Source organism: Pteropus alecto, unplaced genomic scaffold, assembly GCF_000325575.1.
Source record: "Pteropus alecto unplaced genomic scaffold, ASM32557v1 scaffold92, whole genome shotgun sequence".
NCBI classification, from domain to species: domain Eukaryota; kingdom Metazoa; phylum Chordata; class Mammalia; order Chiroptera; family Pteropodidae; genus Pteropus; species Pteropus alecto.
The window spans coordinates 1,508,324-1,528,737 of record NW_006432447.1 but is presented as its reverse complement, the minus strand read 5'-3'; the positions used below and the strand labels follow the sequence as shown (position 1 = coordinate 1,528,737).

Sequence of the window (20,414 nt, the reverse complement as noted above, 5' to 3'; positions counted from 1 at the left end):
TTTCTTTATTTTTTTAATTATAGTTGGCATACAATATTATTAGTTTCAGGTGTACAACATAGTGATTAGACATCTGTATAACTGATCACCCCAGTAAATCTAGGCTTCTAAGTCTCTTGGTCTTAGTAGAGTGGCTTTATGTAGTAGGTGTCCTGTGGGGCCCTGTGGCACAGTCTTCCCTGGTCACCTGAGCAAGGTGCTCAGAGTGTGTCCCTTGTATGGGTCGTGTGTGCTCTCCTGTTATAGTTGAGCCTTGGCTGTTGTTTGTATGTCAATGGGAGGGATTGACCCTCGGGCTGATTGGTTGTGAGTCTTGGCCAGTGAGGGGCTGACTCTATAAAGCAGGATTCACTTTAGCAGGGCTCTGGTGCCTGTCCAGCATGCCTTTCAAGTGTGTCCTCAGATGCAACTCTGGGTAATGCTTTGGCTCCAGTGCTGGTCAAAGCGGGCCACTGGGTGTGCCAGCCCAAGGACTCCTGGGAGGGGTCCAGCTACAGGCCAAGTTCAGCCACAGCCTGTGCACCTCCGGGGCCTCCTGGTAAGAGTCATCAAGCAATCCGCAGACAGCTGCCACCTGTGGTATAAGTTCCTCGAGGAGCCAAGCCAGGAACAGAGGCCAGCTGCCACTAGTGCAGTGCTTAGGGCTGCTCAGCGAGAGGTACGGGGCACACCGAGGCCAGATGCTGCTGCTTTGGGTTTTGTGAGCCTTTGAGAGATTTTAGGAAAGTCTGCAGCAAAAGCCAAGACAGGCCATTTGTGTGGAATAAATCACTGGAAGTGGCTCAGGTGGGCCCACAAGTTGGGAGAGGCAGAATATCAGGGAATCACCTGGGTGGAGTAACCTGTGTTATCTAGGTTGATGGAGATTCAGATATGGTGGCCTGCATCTGCATGCTAGGAATGGGGAGGGCTCAGCAAAGGAACAGTAGATACTGCCAGCACTTCTGTCTAGGAGAAAGTCCCCACTCCAGCCCTCGCACTGAAGCTCGACAGTTCAGCGCCTCCCCATATGTCCTTGATGCTCCTTGAGCAGCTGCCTCAGTGCTGGAGCTCAGAGTAAGTGAGCCCATCAATGACTAAGTCTGGGCATGGCCCTTTAAGAGGAATGTCTGCAACTCCTGTAACCCTCTGTCTCACTCAGCCACAATCTCTGCTGGTTTTCACAACCAGAGGTTGTGGGAACTTCTCTCCCTGGCACTGGAACCTTGGAATGGGGAGCCTAGTGTGCGGCTGGGACTCCTTGCTCCTCGGGTCGAGGAGGGGGCTCTGCAGCCAAAATAACCTTCCTGATTCTCGATTGCCACATGCGGTTGTGGGACCAGGCCATTTCACATCTCCGCCCCTCCTACTGGTTAGAGGTGACTTCTTATGTTTGTCCCTAGTTGTAGGGCTTCTGTTCAGCCAGACCTCAGGCGACTCTCCTATTATTCATATTTTTTATTTTTTTCTTATTCTTAGGAGAAGTTACTTTAACATTTCTTGTAATACTGGTTTGGTGTCGATGAACTCCTTTAGCTTTTTCTTGTCTGGGAAGCTCTTCATCATCCGATTCTAAGTGATAGCTTTGCTGAATAAAGTAATCTTGGTTGTAGGTACTTGCTTTTCATCATTTTGAATATTTTGTGCCAATCCCTTGCAGTGCGGAAGCTTTTTAGTTTGACATGGCTCCACTCGTTTATTTTTGCTTTTGGTCTTAAATCCAAAAAATTATTGCCATGACCAATGTCAAGGAACTTACCCCCTATGTTTTTTTTCTAGGAGTTTTATGGTTGCAGGTCTTATGTTCAAGTCTTTTAACTTAGTTGGAATTAATTTTTGTGTATGGTATAAGAGAGGGGTCCAGTTTCATTCTTTCATATATAGCTATCCAGGTTTCCCAGCACCATTTATTGAAGAGATTGTCTCTTCCCCATTGTATGTCCCTGGCTCCTTTGTTGTAAATTAATTGACTATATATGCTTGGGTTTTTTTCTAGGCTCTCTATTCTGTTCCATTGGTCTATGTGTCTGTTTTTATGGCAATACCATACTGTTTCGATTCTGTAGCTTCATAATATAGTTTGATCCCCAGCGTTGTTCTTCTTTCTCAAGATTGCTTTGGGTCTGAATACAAATTTAGTGGTTCCATACAAATTTTAGGATAGTTTTTTCTATTTCTGTGAAAAATGCCATTTGACTTTTGATAGAATCTGTAGATTGCTTGAGGTAGTATGGACATTTCATCAGTATTAATTCTTCCAAGCCATTAGCACAGAACATCTTTCCATATATCTGTCTTTGCTTTCTTTCTTCAATGTATTATAGTTTTCAGTGTACAGATCTTTCACCTCTTTGGTTAAATTTATTCCTAGGTATTTTATTATTTTTGGTACAATTGTAAATGAGATTGTTTTCTTAATTTCTCTTTCCGATAGTTTATCATTAGTGCATAGAAATGCAATTGATTTTTTTGTGTATTGATTTTTGTATCCTGCAACTTTACTGAATTTGTTTATTAGATCAAACCGTTTTTTTTGGTGTTGTCTTTAGGGTTTTCTGTATATAAGAACATGTCACCTGCAAATAGAGACCATTTTACTTCCATTCTGATTTGGATGTCTTTTATTTCTTTATCTTACCTAATTGCTCTGTCTGGGACTTCCAATACTGTGCCGAATTACAGTGGTGAGAGCGAGCATGCTTTTCTTGTTCCTGATCTTAGAGGAAAAACGTTCAGTTTTTCACCATTGCATATGATAAGTACCACTGACTTTGAGGCTTGTGTTTCATTACAGTTTTAATCTAAACTGAATCAAACTTTTGGCACTTATAGCAGTGTTATTCCTTGGTTTATTGGAAGGGAACTGGAGCTAGATAGCATTTCAGAGTTGTTCCCAGCTAAATGTCTGGGATTCTAGCTCTGTCTTTGTTCTCTCCATCTCTTCATAACTGCAGAGGTAAATAAAAAATGTTTTACAAGCTTGTTTCGGGATATGAATCAGAGAATCCTTGGACTTTAGTACATGGAGGCCTCCTAGAGGTCACCCGTGTCAGCCTCTTCACCCCCAGAATCCTCAGCCGCTGGCTGCCCACACTTGTCCACCAGGAGGGCAGAAGGGTTCATTCTGTACTGACACTTGATGCTGCCAGCCTCCCACTGAACCATCTGGCAGCTTTCTAAAAGATATTTTACGGGCAAGAAGTTCCTGCCCATTGATGCCGGAAGTGATAACATCTAGAGAGGACCTGGTGCCCCATGCTTTGTCACAACTGAGTCATGGACTGGACCGCAGTGAATACAGAGTTTTATCAAATCTCTGTAGGTGAGTGTGCTGCCAGCCTGAAAAAGGCCTCAATGGGCAAAATGCCATGATTTGTGGCACGCACGAGTCCTCCCATTCGTGTCTCCATCCAGAGCAAAAATTCCATTTGTAGAATTGATAACAGAAAATTCAGCTTTCAGAAAGTATAAGTGGCCCTGGCAACCTGCACTTTCAGGTGTGCCTGGTTCACATTGCCCAGCTGTGATTCTCAGGCCCTTGTGAGCACTTTTTTTTTTTTTTTGCCTTTAAAAATGTGACTTTTCCCACATGAACCTTCATGGTATACCACGTGCATTCGTAGTTTTTCAGCCCTGCCCATTTAAGCCTCTTGTGCTTTCCTTGACATTTTAAGAAACTTTTAATTGACATAGTTTGCTGGCAAAATAAAAAGAATCAGCTATATTTTAAAAGTGGCTTTGTGGTGAGTAAATCATGCCAACTGCATGTTCTCAATTTTTGTTGTTGAGGTACTGATAGTTGCTTGCTCTTGACATTCTAAAATAAGAATGCCAGTTACAGATGTAGCTGCTTCTAAAACTTAAGAGCAAAGCAGTGATGTTGGATGGAACACAGCTTCTCCCCAAATGTCAGAAAAAAATCACCGAAGAGTACATAAAAGTGAAAATCCTGGCTTCGATGAATTAGTCTGGTCGGTCTGGTGCTGAGAAATGCTCAGCCACCTTGAGCTGGGAAAAACCTCAAAGGGGAGAGTGGTAAGAACATGTAGTTCACAAATGAAGAAAAGAAATCTTAATATTTCAGGGATTTAAAAATACTAAATCTGTAGGTGATCTGTTTCGAATCCTTTTTAGAGAGAAACAATAGGTAAATAATTTGTGCTGAATATTTAAACACATGTAAAATAGGAATCAAAGGTCTTGTTGGTAGAACATGCACAGTCAGTGTGAGCTGATGGATGCTGCTCTGCCGTTTGTCACTGCTGAATTATACCTGAGCAAACCAGCACTGACGTTTCTTAAACATATAATTATGACTGTATGCGCTTTGATTGCTAGATCCGAAAAGTGCTGGTACTATCATCAGATGGCTGGATATGAGAACAATTTTTTAGAATAATTGTGTGTGTTGTCAAGTCTTCTCTGAGTGTGGGCTGTTGCTGACAACACCTTGCTCCCTTGTTCCTAACAGAACTCCGATTCTATTGAGGCCTCCAACCTGCATGGGCCTCTGCCAGGAGGTGAATCCCAGTTGATTTTACCTGATTGTCGGGGCCCGTTCCCAGTGCTGGTGATTGGTTTGGGTATGGGCCTATGACACAGCTCTGGCTGTTAGACTTAGGGGAAGTCCACTGGAGGGTTTCTGGAAAGCCTTCCTTGCTTCCAGTAGAAATGTGTAGCATCATCCCTACTGCCTTTGCAGACTGCCAAATGTGACCATGAGGGCTGCGAGTATGGCCACAGTCTTATGATCCTTGAGGGAAGCCATCCCAGGGATGGGACAAACCATCCAGGTGGCTGAGAGCCAAGAGATGGAATGATCCTAACTTTCTAATGATGTCTTTGATTTGCTGAATTAACTGATCCTGGAGCTGCTGTTCCTAATCCTATGACTCATTATATGAGATTATTGATGCGGCCCTTTGCATTAGCTAGTATTTTCTTGCCTGAAGCCAAGCCATTGTCATAGGTGCATAAATTATTTAAGATAAAACAAAAAGCAAAACTCAAAAAGAACAAAGGTTACTATGACTACATCTCATTTATATCAAATCTAAGAGTGACATACAGCCTGGTCAGTGATGAGACCTTCCTGCCTGATGCAAATCATCATGAATTTGTATGCGCTTATTCATCACTACCTTAGACGGGCCCTCCAAGAAGAGGACCAGTGTCTTCTACTGCTAGTGGCAAGTTCTAGGAAGGATATCGGTCTGGCTGCTTTAACAGAGGTGATAACAATGACTTAAAAAGGTCGTGAGATTGATTTTTCTCTTCTGAAACAATTTGAGCTGGTAGGCATTGAGATGGGTGGCCTGCTCCATGGGGTCATCCAGGGTTCTTCTATCGTCCACTAGGATGTCTCCATGTGCATTAAGGAAGCTGGCTCACCACCATACCAGTGATTCAGAGCATGAGAAGTGAGAAAGAAGGAAGTTCAGAGTGGGACTGCGCATGTTACTTCCATTCACAGCTCACTGGCCAGAACTTGATCATATGACAATAACTACTTGCATGGGAAATATTATCTCTAGTGGGGTGACCATGTGTCCAGCTAAAACCTAGAGGATTCTGTTAGGAAGAAGGAGAAGAGTACACATTGGTAGATACTTAAAAGCGTCTGCCACATGGTGTGTCCTCTGCAATCAAGAGGAGTAATGTGACAAAGACAGAGTGCCGGGTGCCACTCTCTGATTGTGAAACAAGGGATTGAACCACAAGGACCGGGTTCCCTGAGGAGCCACAAGCCTTGTGCTACTTATGACCTGTCCTGGCCTCTCTTCTGGTCAACTAAGGAACTCAGACCAAGTGGGGTTTTGAAACCTCTCCAGACTCCGACTTTCTCTGGCATGGTTCCATGGGCGTTCTATTTCTAGAGTTGAGGCAGAAACAGGGGCAAGCCAGGTGAGTATTTCACATGTGGATGGTGGGAATTAAAACCATAAGAGAAGTATTGCTTACTTTTATTGAGCATTTATTAGGGGCCAGGTACTGTGCTGTGTGTGTCTCTTACGCATATTAACCCATAACCCTGGGTACAGTCTTACTTAGTGCTATTTCTTTGGTTCATTCTGTTTTCCTAAAGTACAGTTCTAAATGCACCAGCTCCAATCTGCTCTTCAAGACTGAGCTCTGGCTGAGCTTCCTCGAGGAAACCTACCCACTCTCTGGGTCTGGGTGGGTCTCTTCCTCTCCGCACCCCACTTTCCTCAGTGGCACTGGGTCCATAGAGCCTAATGGCCTATTTATATTTTTACTCATAGCTCCACCGACCAGACTGTGAGCATCCATTTTTCCTTTTTCACACCTTTTTCTTTAACTTTTAATTTCAAACATACACAAAAGCAGAGAGGGTGGTATAACACACCCTCAAGGCTCCGATACCCAACTTCAGCAGTTGTCAACATTTTTGCCAGTCTTGTTCCATTCATACCTCCTCAACCCGTCCCCAGTATTTTAAAGCAATTCCTAGATTTGATGTTATTTTTTTTCCCACAAATACTTTCATATATTTCAGAGTGATCTTCAAGATGGCTGAAATTGTGTTCTGTATCCTGTATCCTCAGCACTTTAGATGGTGCCCAACACATATTGGCTCTTGGGAAATATGTTGTTTTGAATCAACTGATTGACTAGATGAACGAATTGGTTTCTACCTTTAGAACTGAGCCTGCAAATTAGCTGAAATGTGAATAACTGCAGGGAGTTCCCAGCCTCCTTCCTGCCTGTCCTACTGCCTGGGGTTTCTAGGAGGTTCTGGACTCGGTCATTCGTCACACTTTAAGGTTGGTTTATACTTAGTCAAGCATATTTGATTTTGCAATTAAACTCTACTTTGAGATGACCTTGGACAGGAAGGGCTATTAAGATATAGCTTTTACCTTTACTTGATTCATATTTAGTTCACAATTATAGATTCGGGGTTTTTATTTTTAATTATAATACTGTATTTACTTAGGCCAAAATGATTAGGACCAAAAATATATATATATCTGTATATACAATACATCTGAAGCATTTTTTCTTTAATACCATCTTTCTATTCCTGGTAATGGTATTTTAACTGCACAAACGAGAGATAATTGAATGCACATTTTTCCTTCAAGCAGTTGTGGCTTTATTTTAAACCCTAAATTCTGTACACATTGACGGGGACCCTGGCACCAGAGTCACTAAATGTGTGTCCTGGGCATTTCCAGCTCTTACGAGGTGAAAATCAGGCCAGGGCTTGGGTTTTGCAAGTCTCTGGTGGTAGAACGGTAGCTTATGACATGCCTTTGATGTGTTCCTTTTTCCTTTTAATCCAGAAATGTATTTACTATTAACTAGTAAATTAACAAGATAACTAGGTATTAACTAGTACTTTTTTCAAAATTATATTCTTAAATGTTTTCACTGTTCAAATCTATTATAAAGTTGAATTACAGTTGGCTGTATTTTTTGTTTGTTTTATTGTTTGCTGTTTCATGGAGAATTCAGAGTAATAATTTTATTTCTGGATTTAAGATATTTTTACTGTGTGGGTTTAGCACAGGGGACTAAGGCTGTGCCCAGCAGACATCTGGTGACTAGCCACTGTTATAAGTTCAGCCTGGAACATAAAACAGTTATTTCCACCGAAGTATTTATAGGAATTAGATTTGGTCACGATGCCATATTGAGCCTAGAGAGCATCTTTCCCATGGAAAGCGATGGGACCTGAGATATATTTGAGGATTAGATATGGGAGCCATACCGAAGCAGGTCCTGAATCCACAGCATCTCATCCTGCTGAGGTGGCACTAAATCTTCCCAGGGACTTTATTTTCTGGGCTGCAATTGAGCAGGCCGTGTGATTTCTGCTGTGGGCCCAGAGACCTAGCTGCCACTTTGCACGACCTGGACAAGTCTGATGGCATGTCTGGAGAAACTGCAGCAGACCCCAGGAGTGTGGGTGCAGACTCTCCGTGGATAGGACATGGGGAAGATGGCTGGAAGGGACCCACAGACTGTGCGACTTCTTGAGTGGCTTCATGAGCCTCCTCCCGAGAGATGGAAAAAGAGAAAAAGGGGTCACTGGAGAATGAGGATGGAGCTTGTGCCACAGAGATGGAGATGGCCTATTAGCTGGTAATCTCGTCTAGTTAGGACAGGGCCCAACAGAAGCTGACATGGATGTTCCAGACTGGAAACCCTGCGGCGAGGCGAGAACACCACAGCTGAGTCAGCCCCGAGGAAGTCTCGCCAAGAATGGGCTGCAAACGTGGCCGCCTGCCCTGATGCTTGGGGCTGGGCTGTCCTGTAGGGAAGTGGCCAGGATTCGGACGAGGAACCACAGCATGGGGAGGAGCTCAGGGCAAAGGGCGAATCTCTGTGTTGGCTCCTCTAGAGCCAGAGCGTCCAACACAGCATGGACCACCTCTGCACCACTGCTCTGCAAATAACGATGGTCGCTCTTCCTTCATGCTCCTTCATGCTCTTTCATACTCTTAGCCCCTATGTTATTTAAAGATCGGATCATGGACTCAGAAGTAAAGTCAGTTCGTTGTCAGGAAGGCACAGAAAACAAGTGGCAAGCAGGCAATTGTCATAGATCTGCCTGTCTCTGTTCTACTACCTCATGGCTCATCTCAGTCTCTTTCACCAGGGATATGTCTCCAGTGAAGACCCTCCCCAAGGCAGAACCTTGCACCGATTCCCACATTGGACATGCACACACATTGGAGTCCTAGCTCCAGCTGCAAACACAAACATCTTCAAATCTATGTGAATTTTGAATTATGTCGTCATTATTTAGCCATTTTTTTAAAAATTAAAAACAAAGCATGACCATCCTCTCCAAGTTTTCTAGGAAAATAGGCTCCAGAAGAAGGCATGTGTTTATCCCAGTGCTTAGTGTCGTCATCGTCCCCACCCCATCCCAGGCTGTGTGCACACTCCCAGGGCTGTGATCACACCAGGCTGGTTCCTAGGACAAGTGGAGGTAATGAGACTCTGACCATTACCTCGCATTTGGTGGCTGCCAAAGGAGACTCAGGAGTGAGAGTATGCAGAGACTTGGTATCAAGGAGAAAGGGTTGAGGCCTGTGTCATCAGATGAAAAGCATCAGATAAGCAGCGATGTCAGTAGCCTAAAAACTAAAAGTGGTAAAGCAGTCACATGATCCCAGCCATCTGGTTAACCTAACAGATCCTAAGTATTTTAAATCTAGAACTAAATATAGCTTCCTTTCCAAAAAGTACTCAGCACGTTGAAGAATGTAGACAAGATGGAGCTCTGCCTGTGGTGCCTGCAGATGAGGATATAGAGACCCTGGCTTAGAAATTCCTAATAAAGATGCAAGACATTTCCTCTTTGTGGTATCAGTTCTCTTTCGCTTTGTATCACGCTCCCAAAACTCAGTGGCTTAAAACAGCAACCATTGTATTTGCTTGTGATCTGTGGATTGGCCGTACAGTTCTTTTAGTCTGGGCTGACTCTCCTGATATCCATCTACTGGTGGTGAGGCTAGGCTGGATGGTCTGTGATATTCAAAAGAATATCTCCTGTATGCTGGTTGTTTATAGAGAACCTCAGCCTTGGCTCCATGTGGTCTTATCCTCCAGCAACTGGCCGAGCATCTTCACATGGTGTTCCAGAAGCAGCAAAGGAGGACAAGCCCCAATGCATAAGGACTTTCTGGCCTCTGCTTGGCTCTCGCTTGCTATTTATTGTCCCATTAGCCAAAGCCAATACCTATTCCAAGCTTAGAGTGCATGAGAGAGAAGACTATACGAGGCCATCCATACAGAAAGGCATGAACAAACTGGGGCCATCACTTCAATAAATCTTCCATGCTATAAGCCTGAGGTTTAACTCAGGAAGTAGATTGTTTCTGCCTAATGCTCACATGAAACTAACTGAAACATCCTGTGGTTCATCCTCATGAGAAGGCAGTGTCAGGTAAAACCATAGACTTAGTAGTCCTAATAGCCTAATAGCCTCACCTGCCAGTAAGTGTGGTGGAATAGCCCGCTAGTAGCTGGAGGCACAAGTGGTTGAGAGGCCAAACCTGGCCTGGTACCGGAAAAAAGGCCCTAACCTCCCACACCCAAGCACGGACCAAGAGGCAGGTCTGGTCTCTGAGGTGCTAGAGCAGGTGACACCACTGGGCTGCAAAAGCAGGGACAGGTGATTTCCCAGGGCCAGGGTGAGAGGCTGAAGACAGCATTGGAGCCAGAGCTACTATAGAGGCAGGGATGTGAACAAGAACACATGAAGGTTCAGTGTTCACATACCTGAAAGAACCAACAAACAGGTTAAGAAACTATTCCTGTTTCCCGGAAGGAGAGAAGCAGCAGCAGCAAAGTGAACTGACAGAAGACGAGTAGGTAATAAAGCTTGTACAGCCATTTTCTTTTGAATATCTCCTGTATGCTGGGGATTGTGCTTGGCCTTTAGTTTAGTGCTCACAACATCCTGAGAAGAAGTGAAGTTAGGTCCATTTACAGATGAGGAAACTGAGTCTCAGAGAGGTTAAGTAATTTGGCCTATGTCACTGAATTCAATGTGCCGACCCAGGTCTGTCTGACTCCACAGTGCGGTGCTTCTTTCTGTGCACTGTGATAACGTGGTCCAAAAAAAAAAACGTCTTTCAGTGGCAAGGCCTGCAGAACCCTCTGAACAGTAGGACTCTGAAAGACCCCAAAGTTACGCTTGACTATGTTCTTGTAATGCAAAAGAAGACCTTAGAAAAATGGCACAGCCCCAAAAGAAGGTGGTAAAATAACAGACAAGTTATTCAGAGAAAGACCTGAAGAAAAGTCTCAGCACATTTATTGTTGGGGGTACAGGAATTCCCAAAAGGAGACATTTGCTCTGAACCATACCCCCATTCTGTGATCTAATGTGCACCCACACACTGCTCTCATCTTCCCCAAACTGAAAGGGTCACCTTACAAGAAAGTCATTGATAAGGTCAGAAATGACAGATGATGAGAGGGTTCTGAAACCCATAGGCTATTTAGTCAGGAGCTGCCAGCCATCTTCAAGTATCTGAGAAGCTGGCGCAAGCCAGAAGTTAAATTGTTCTGTCTTGTTCCACAGGTTGCAACTAGAATCAGTGTGCGGGCACATGGGGGAGACAGTCTAACTCATAAGAAAAGAACTTTAGAGGCACAGAGATCTTCTTTTGTATCTTGTCACCACCACTTAGTAACCCATTAATCTTTTAGCAAATGTTCTCTTTTCGTAGGAAATCTGACACATTCCTTAAAGCAGGGGTCCCCAACCCCTAGGCCGTGGACCTGTTAGGAACCAGGCCACACAGCAGGAGGCGAGCGGCAGAGAAGCAAGTGAAGCTTCATCTGTATTGCTCCCCAGCGCTAGCATCACCGCCTCAGCTCCACCTCAGATCATCAGGCATTAGATTCTCATAGGAGCACCGGTCCCTGGTGCCAAAAAGGTTGGGGACCGCTGCCTTAAAGGAGTAGTTCTCAGACTCCCCTGCAAGGCCCTGGGATTGGGGGTGGAGACCTAGGGGCTGCAGGATCCTGGCTCCTGCTTCATGCCCTGCAGATATACTTTTAAAAAAAAACAACCTTATTGAGATATAATTCACATACATTACAATTCAGCCAAAGGGTACAATTCAGTCGCTTTTAGAATATTCACAGTTATACTTCCCTCACCACATCAGCAGACAAGCTTTTATCTAAGTAGCACATTTTCTTTATCGGAGCTCTGAAGGAGATTGTATTTGAAGGAGGAAAAGATTCTGCCTCTAAAATTAGGTTGAAAATGACTGTTTTAATCTTACTGTAGTTGAGAACCCTCTTCTGAAGAGAGTATGATTTTCAAGTTCTATTTCAAATGCCAACAAGAACTAGGAAATAAACTTGATCTCTAACAGTGATGGGGTGAAACCTATAGCCAACATTCACTTTTTTCACAGAAGGGTCATTTAGGGTCTCACTCAGCATTTTTAAAATGTCCTTTTGCACAGAGCAAATTAGAATGTGTGGGTGGGGCTGCAGGAAGACCCAGGGATGCAGCTGAAATAGCTCAATGGTCAGGATGGGGGAGGTCTCTAATTAGCAGAGGGGGCTACTTAGTGTAGGAACAAATCCGCTGGCACACCCAGCTGTCCCTTAAAGCATTACTGTGAGACACTGTGGTAGTGATCAACATCGAGGCTCATAATGATAAAAATAAGGGAGGCCAGAGTCATCTTAACAAAATGTTTTTCAAAAAAGGTTGAAAATTTAGAAGTCAGGGGTCAGGATGGAGTGAGCGTGAGCGGTCCGTGTAAAGACTTTATTGTCTGGCACCCTGTAAGTGCTCAATAAACTTCCTTTACATTTTTTCTTTGGAAAGATCTTGCTGTAAAGCATCCCATTCCCTGTCGATTTCAGATAAATGAACCATTCGTGAATGGGTTTCCTCTTATTAATTTGAAGGACGCATTTTTGGCAAGCCTCGTTTGGGGGCAAAGACATAACCCACAGCACACTATTGTTCTCCCACTAGAATTCACGCTTCCCTGCCAGAGGCCTGGGCTAATTGGATTATTTTCAGTTGACAAACGTGGTTTTCCACCTCGGAACACATGTGTATTGCCTCTGCTTTATTCACAGGACATGTTCCCGATTTGAGGTGAAACCATGAAGAGAAGATAGAACAAATAATAATGCTTTTCCGCAATCGCTTCTTGCTGCTGCTGGCCCTGGCTGCGCTGCTGGCCTTCTTGAGCCTCAGCCTGCAGTTCTGTGAGTATCCAGGGTGTTGCCTGGTGGTGGGAAGGAAGGGGGCTTCGCTCTGAAATAGAAGGCCCTCTAGGCAAACAAGTAGGCCCAAAGCCTTTTACAAATGAACAATGATGTTTAAAAGGAGTCTTTTCATTATTAGTCTAATGGTGGATGGTTGGGAGTAGGAATCCTAAACCCCTGAGCCTTGTTCTGGGTGTCATTCTTGGCCGTGAGGAATGAGAGCGCTCACTATGCCTTGTGACATGTTTTTGGCTTCTGCACAGGTTCCCAAACTGCCTGGTTATTCCCAGATTCTTAGATTCCCGAGGCAAGACCCTGAGTGGCCCAGTTTGTTTTCTCACCATGCCAAGCCACACAGAGCAGAGATGTTTGGCCCACTGGCTGGTTCTTTGAAGGCTGGGTGTCTATTTTCTGTTCAGGGAGCAGTGCGGCTGGAGTTGTTAGGGAGGGTGGGGGATTTGGTTGCCAATACCAAACTCACCCCACTGGGCAGCAGGGACTGCATGGTAAGGCAGGAGCACAGCAGATGAAGCCAGGCCACCAGCCTCACTGCCCAGCACCTTCCCTTTTCACTGGGAACCTGTGTTCAGGCTCGACCCCAAATCTGTGCACCCACCCAACTGCTCCCCCGAGAGTAGCCATCCTCAAACACAGATCCGGCCCTGGCACGTCCTTGGTTGTAACCCTTTAGCAGTAGCCCACGGTCTCAGAGGCCCTTTGCCCTCCTGTGGCCTCTCTCTCACCTTGGACTCAATGAGCCAGTGTTGCCGAGTTGCTTGGCATTCTCATGTCCAGCTGTTCCCTGTGCCCGGATTCCCCCAGCCTCTCCGCCCGGAGTGCTCTCCTCCTCACCTCCTTCCATTCTTCTCCAGCAAAATGGTTGGCTCAACCTTTTTCTCCCCCAGAAACCCTCCATGACCCCTCGACTGAGGCCGATGCTTCTTTGCTATACATCCAGAATGTCCTGAACCTGTTCCCCTCCTTACACTAACCATGCGGCACCATCATTTTCAGCTCTTATCTTTTTTTCCTGCAAGACCGCCTGCTCTCTGAGAGCAGGGACCATGTCCTGTTTCCTTTTATAGGCAAGAAGCTGCACTTCCAACCACACAGTGGGTGTTTCATGAATGTTTGTTAAATGAATGAACGAATCTATGCCAGCTCTGAGAAGCAGGCTGACCCCGATTCCCTTTCCTTCTGGTGCTGTTTCACTTGATGCTGAGAAAATGCCTGTGCGGATGCTAGAGTTGCGTTTGGCTGTTGCCTGCCTTCCCTCCATTTTACCTCCTTGCCCTCATGGGCGGGGGACAGGTGGTTGGCACCCATCACTGCCTAGGACGGCTCTTTGAGGAGGTGGTGTTTCTGCCGCAGTTTGGATGATGGAAAGACAAGCAGGTGGCTCGGCGAGTGGGATGTTCTGAGTGCGCTGAGGAACGTGGGAAAGACTTGGCATTTGGAATAAGTGGTTGGAAGAGAGGTGGCTTTAAGTAAGTTTCCCTGATTTACCTCCAATTTGTGACAGATTCCGTGCACACATCTGGCTCATATGACAGGCTACTTCTAATAGTAAAAAGAATTTGAAATACTCATTTTATCTTTCCAGAATAGGAAAAGAGGTCAAGAAAAGGTAGGCCTAGAAAGTTTAAAGATACTTCAGATGGTTAATGAACTATAAAATATGAATCCTTTCCAAAAAATGCGTTAGGACTCTCAGTCGCTTAATCGTTTATAACTTTTTATTAAAAATTTTCCATCCTTTGGCTGGAGAGGTAGGAGGTTACAATCAACCTTGGTTTTTTTTTTTTCGGAGAGGCTGACAGGATCTGAGACGTGAATGGGGGTTACTTGTGTTTGCTGCGTTTCTTTTGCATGAGGTGGTTTCCACATTACTGAATTGGCCTGTGTGTTTTGCTTATATAACTCTTGTGAAAGTCCCTTCTGTTTTAGGGGAGCCAATTTTCAGCCATACTTTTTTAAAGGAAAATTTTGCACGTTAAATTAGCCTGCCTGGGTCTGAGCTCTTTCTTCTTGAATACGTCGGAGTTCGGAAAGATATTAAGCTATGGATGCTCTCACCGATCTTCTACTGTTTTTTTTGTAACTTTGGGGTTTACCCATTTCTGTGGAAATGGAGTTTAATTGCTTTATTCATTTAATTGCTTTATTGGTTGCTTAAGTATTACGGTGTTAGTAACTTCACTAATTCATAGTACAAAGGTATATGCTTAAATAACACTCATAACTTACCCTGAAATATGTGGACTTTTCCTTTACCATTTCTTTTGACTAATTTCTGAGTAGTGAATTAGCACATATTATTTTAGGCATTTATATTTGAGGCAATCAAATATAACTGGGTTTTCTCATGTTTAAGTAAACGGTATAGTTTTGCTTTCTGCGGTGATTGTACATATTTTTTTTTGTCTTGTTGGTAATTTTCTTTTCCTGATGTTTTGAACGTGAGAAAGTTATGACTCAGGTTACAGTTTTAAAAATCCTCTCGTTACAGCAAGTACGTCTGTGAACCGACATATATTTAAGTGCTTGTGGGGGGGGGTCATTTTTCTATACTGTTGGGTTAGAAGTGGTAAAGGAAGGGTACAAAAAAGAGTAAGATACAGTTCATAGTTTTTCAAAATGCGTTTATTTTAAATGGAACTAATGACTTGCTATATGCTAACAACCTTTAATGAAAATAATTTCTTTTGTATTTTCAAGTCTTTCATGTTTTTGAGTTTTAAAATAGGGACGTTCTAAAATTCCTGATACTCATCCTGTAGAAGGGAACAAGTAAATGTCTTTAGTTATTCCAGTGAAAACGAAGACAAGTAGAAAAATAACAACTCAAATCAGGAGACTCCTCTGGTGCCACAGGGAAAGACCATGAGGATGTGAAGATTTGTGAATAATTAGTTGCTTCTCCTTTTTCTGCTCATTTGTAATCACCCATTTCCTGCGTCAGCCCAGTCTCTCCTTAGCGCTTGCTTATTTTATGCTCATTTCACTGTGTTCCAACCGCATCCCCAAAATGGCAGTGGGACAGGAGCAGGCAGGCTCTGGCCTCACGGCCCTGGATTTGAATGGTGCTTGCCACTTAGCATCCCTGCGAGTTCGACCTCCCGGAGTCTCTATTTCTTCTTCGGTAAAATGGTGTTAATTATTGTTGTAATAATTGTTGTTGCTTTGCAAGTTGGTGTGAGAACAGAGACCTTGTGGGAAAACCCTTGATTTGAGGAAGCATAGTCAACATAAACCTTTTACGCAACAGTGGAGTGTCCCATCACAATGCACCACCCTCAGAAACCAGGGCTCTTGGTGTTTCAAAGGCTGTGAGACTTATATTACTTAAGCCATGTGTGTGTGTCTTTGGGGGGTGGTGGTAGGAGGGCTTTTGAAATATATCATACATTTATTTGATTTCGATCAGAGTTCATCAGCCATGGTAGGGGTCAGTCTGCACTGGACACATGGCACCTATATCTGGGGGGTCACCTTCATGGGCAGGGCCCAGATGACCAAAGCAGGTTCTAAGGGAAATGCCAAAGATGGACTGGAGATTCAGATCCCCCGGCGGAAGAGAGCAGGGTTACCCTGCAGACATGAAAGCCAGGGTCAGCTTCAGTATCTGAAGAGCCCTTTATGCAGGAGGGGTCGGGCCTGTTCAGTGTGACCATGGAGACACACTTCAGTTAAATGTCAGGTGGAGCTTTCCGAAAGTCAGCGTCATGCAGAGGTGGAATGGGTGACGTGCCAGCTCTGGAGCATCGCTCTATGAAGAGTAGACTCTTAGGCAGGTCATTGTACCTGATCTCATTTAAAGTCTCTTCAAACTCTGAAGTTTCATGAATTTTATGGTTTTTGTTGATCCAGTGTCATGAGTATGCACAACTTTGTCCTTCAGCAAACGTTCCTTGAGTTTCTGCTGTTTGCTAGGCCCTGGGCCGGGAGTTTAACCTCTCCAGGGCCACAGGACCTCTGTGTCTAGTGGAAGGAAGTCAGGAGCAGACACTCAGAACACAGTGTGCAACGTACTAGGACAAGTAAGAGGTGGCAGCATGGGGACACGGAAGGAACATGGACTCTGTAGCCGACTGCCTGGATCGAATCCCTATCCTCTATTTACCAGCTGTGTGACCTCCGGCACATTATTTCCCCTCCTTATTCCTCAGTTTCCTCATCTGTAAAATGGGGATAACTAGAGTTCCTATTTCATAGCGTTGGTAAAGGATTAAATAAGCTGATATTTATAAAACACCTAGAATAGCGCCTGCCACACAGTAATCACTAGTACGCATGTTTATTAAACAAAATGAATTAGAGATAATTTGTGGCAGTGTGATATGACAGGATAGAGGACAAGAAGCTAATATAGCCTGGGAGATCAGGGAAGACTTCTAGAAGAAGTGACATCTGAGCTTCATCCATGAGAGGTGATTGGGAGTTGGCCAAGGAGGACGCTGGGAAGGGTGTTCCTGGCTGACAGAGGTAGGACTGCAAAGGCAGAGCTAGAGAGAGAAGGACCAAGGTAGACACCTATGTGTAGGTGTAAAAGTGAACAAAGGCCAGGGCCACCTCCATCATCACATCATATCTTGAAGGCGCAGAGAGCCACCGAAGTAGAGAAGACACCATCAGATTTGTGTCTTGGAAAGACCACACACAGTCCAGTACAGCGTTTGCCAAAGTGTGGTCTCCTTAGCATCATAATCAAAATGGCCTACGGAGCTTGTTCCAAAAATAGAAAGAGCACATTTTGTGTCCCTCACTGTAGACTCAGAATCTTGGTGGGGATGGGACCCAGAAAGCTGCATTTTTGACAAGCTCCCTAGGTGAGTCTCATGAATGCAAATTTGGGCACTACCTATTCAGAGGCTGGGGGAGGGCGTGATGCTGGAGGCAGCTCGGGGGCACGTAGGAGTCTAGCTCAAGTAGTTCAGCCGATGCTTCCTTCACCCATCCATTCACGCATTCAGTCACATAAACGTCTCATCTCCACCTGGGATATGTGTTCCGAAGGCTGGAGGAAATGCCTAGAATGTATGTAGTCAGTGTTGAGGAGGCCCAGGGAGAGGGCTTAGAGCAAAAGCTAAAGCAGGAGGAAGAGCCTGGAGGAGCGGTGGGAGTCCGGGGGTACATAGGGGTTATCGGAGGTACCCAAGGCCTGCATTGGTGGGGTGTGCATGGGGACGGCGTCCTGCTTAAGGGTGAGCCTAACAGAGCCCCTGTCCAGAGCCCCTGTTTGGGGACTTGGTGTCCACTGCTCATGAAGTCCTGGCTTGGGGAGACCAGGCCTCCTAAAAGCGTGTGGAAGCCGCTCCAGACCGACAGCCTGTGGATTTGTTTTGTTTGGCCCAACCAGTGTTTTCACATTTTTTAAATTTATTTACCAATGTGTTAAAACTAGGTAATTTCACATAAACTTCCAGCCCCCATTTTAAAAACCAGACTGCCTAGGAAGCTGAGGCCCAGAGCCCCTGAGCAGCTGGTGGGGCCGCCCCAACAGGGCGCACGCAGCTCTCCCTTTCTCCCCGTGTCCGCATGCGAGCCCCGTCAGCAGTGGAGTTTTCGCCCGTGTTGCGGACAGAGGGAAAAGAGGACAGGGCAGAAATGAAATCTGGGCCGAGAGAGGAAGAGGCCATGAAGGAGACAGAACAACAGAGGGGCAGGGCCCCGACCCCACGGAGGCAAGTAACTGTCCCAAGTTCTCAGGTGGGCAGCTGAGGAGCCCCAGCTTAACCAGCTGTGTGTGTTTGTGTGTCTGTCCGTCTGTGATGGGTGGATGTGTGAGTGGTGTATGTGGTGTGAATGTGTGTATGTATATGATATGTGTGTGGTGTGTGAGTGGTCTGTGTAAGTGCGTGTATGGTGAGTAGTGTATGTGTGCGTATGGTGAGTGAGTGGTGTGTGTGTGTCTGGTATGTGTGAGTGAGCGGTGTGTGTATGTATACGGTGTGTGGTGTGTGTGAGCAGTGTGTATACGTGGTGTGAATGTGTGTGTATATATATGATGTGTGTGTGGCACGTTAAGTGTGTGTGTATGTGGTGTCAATGTATGTGGTGTGTGTGTATGTCCAATAGTTCCATGGCACCTTTCTTTCTTGCAGAGCCATCATTTTCCTGCAGCTTCCATCCCCCACATCCCCTCCCTTATGCTGCTTTGGATTTGTCATGTGCTAGGAAAGAGAATAACCATACTTGAGAGAACAGTGTATAAATTAGAAGAAAATTGCCGCTGGGTAGGAGAGTGAGGCACCCCTGCACGGTGCCTGGGTGTCGTGGCACGCGCCTTGCGTTGGTCCTTCAGACCCTGGCTTCTTCAGGCTCAGTCGCTCTTGGAGTTCGCACTCGTTAGCATTTGCAGCCCGACTCCTTGTGGCTGCCCCCGCAGGTCCGTGGCATGTGGTGGTAGGGATTTTGCTGAGGCAGAAATTCGGATAATCATAGCTGTGGTCGAGCTCCTCTTGCCAAGTGGGCCTCGTCCCGTCAGCCAGGGGCTTTGTCCTTCTCTCTTTGTCAGGTGTACATTTTATAAAGAAAAGCATGTGCCTCGGGGGTATGTGTGAACTTGGGGATTCATGAAGATCTTAACTTGTTTTGGTGGCAAAGGTTTGGGGACGCAATCCTTAGAATGCCAGGAGTCTAAATATACTGTCTACTCTGTTTTAAAAGTTGCAATCGGGTGCCTCCTGGGCTTTTATTTTGGTGAGTTGGAGTCAGAAAGAGTGAGGAATTAAAGACAAGAGCTCGTATTTTTAACCTAAGAGTTCTGTTATAATATCCCCATATCAGCATTATTGCTAACATTTTTTATTTAGTATTTTTTAAATTAATTTTGATCCTTTTTTTGGAGATTTGTTTTGTCTGATTTCTGAGTTTTCTCTGAATGCTTCATGTCCAATGACCACATAGAGTTAAATATCTGTGAATGAAGAAAATTCTATAGATAAATGACAAAATCAAGTCTGACAAATCAGCTTTCATCACGTCATATTTTTAGACTGGCAGGGGTGAAAGCATCATATTATAGCAGGCCCTTTCACGAGCTAAACCGGACATACTTATCTCTGTGGGTCATTTCTAATTTTCTTCCAGGTTGGGGACATTATTTCTTTCTCCCTGTCTCCTTCTTCCCTTGCCTTCCTCCCTCCCTCCCTCTCCCTCCCTCACTCCCTTCTTCCCCCCTCCCTTCTTTCCTTCCTTTTTAGTTTCTAATCTTAGAGAATTTCTCCTGGGACTAGATGAGAGGATAGATATGTATGTTCGAAGATATGTATGTTTAATGCAGCCTTGTTTATAATAGGAAAAAGGGGGAAGGCGACTGAAGTGTCCAACAGAAAATGCTCCTGCATCCATCATACCATGATTACACAGACCTGTTTGAATTGACTTGGAAGGTTGTCCATAATATATTAACTAAAAGGACACATGGTACTTTTTAAAAATAATTTTTTAATTTTTCAATTACAGTTGGCGTACAATATTATGTTAGTTTCAGGTGTACCACACAGCAATTAAACATTCATATAACTTATGAATTAATCACCCCGATAAATCTTGTACCCCATCTGACACTATACATAGTTATTACAATATTATTGACTATATTCCTTACGCTATATTTTACATCCTCGTGTCTATTTTGTAATTACCAAGTTTTACTTCTTAATACCGTCCCCTTTTTCCATCTCTTCCCCCACCACTCTCCCTCT

The 20,414-nt window shown here is 44.7% G+C and overlaps 1 protein-coding gene across 7 annotated transcripts in view; it reads left to right on the top strand.

Annotated features, from left to right (window-relative positions):
• PXYLP1 (2-phosphoxylose phosphatase 1) overlaps positions 1 to 20,414 on the top strand; it is a 67,973-nt gene that overhangs the window by 23,140 nt on the left and 24,419 nt on the right. For 3 of the 7 annotated variants that reach the window (XM_006907188.3, XM_006907187.3, XM_025043563.1), the window contains exon 2: positions 12,574 to 12,705. The exons of 1 other annotated variant lie outside the window; for it this stretch is intronic. In XM_006907188.3, the coding sequence (XP_006907250.1) occupies positions 12,627 to 12,705 (79 nt within the window). In that variant the 5' untranslated portion in view covers positions 12,574 to 12,626. Of the gene's footprint in view, positions 1 to 6,496; positions 6,765 to 12,573; positions 12,706 to 20,414 lie in introns of all 7 variants that reach the window. 3 more of the 7 variants (XM_025043562.1, XM_015585844.2, XM_015585843.2) reach the window with 2 other exon arrangements.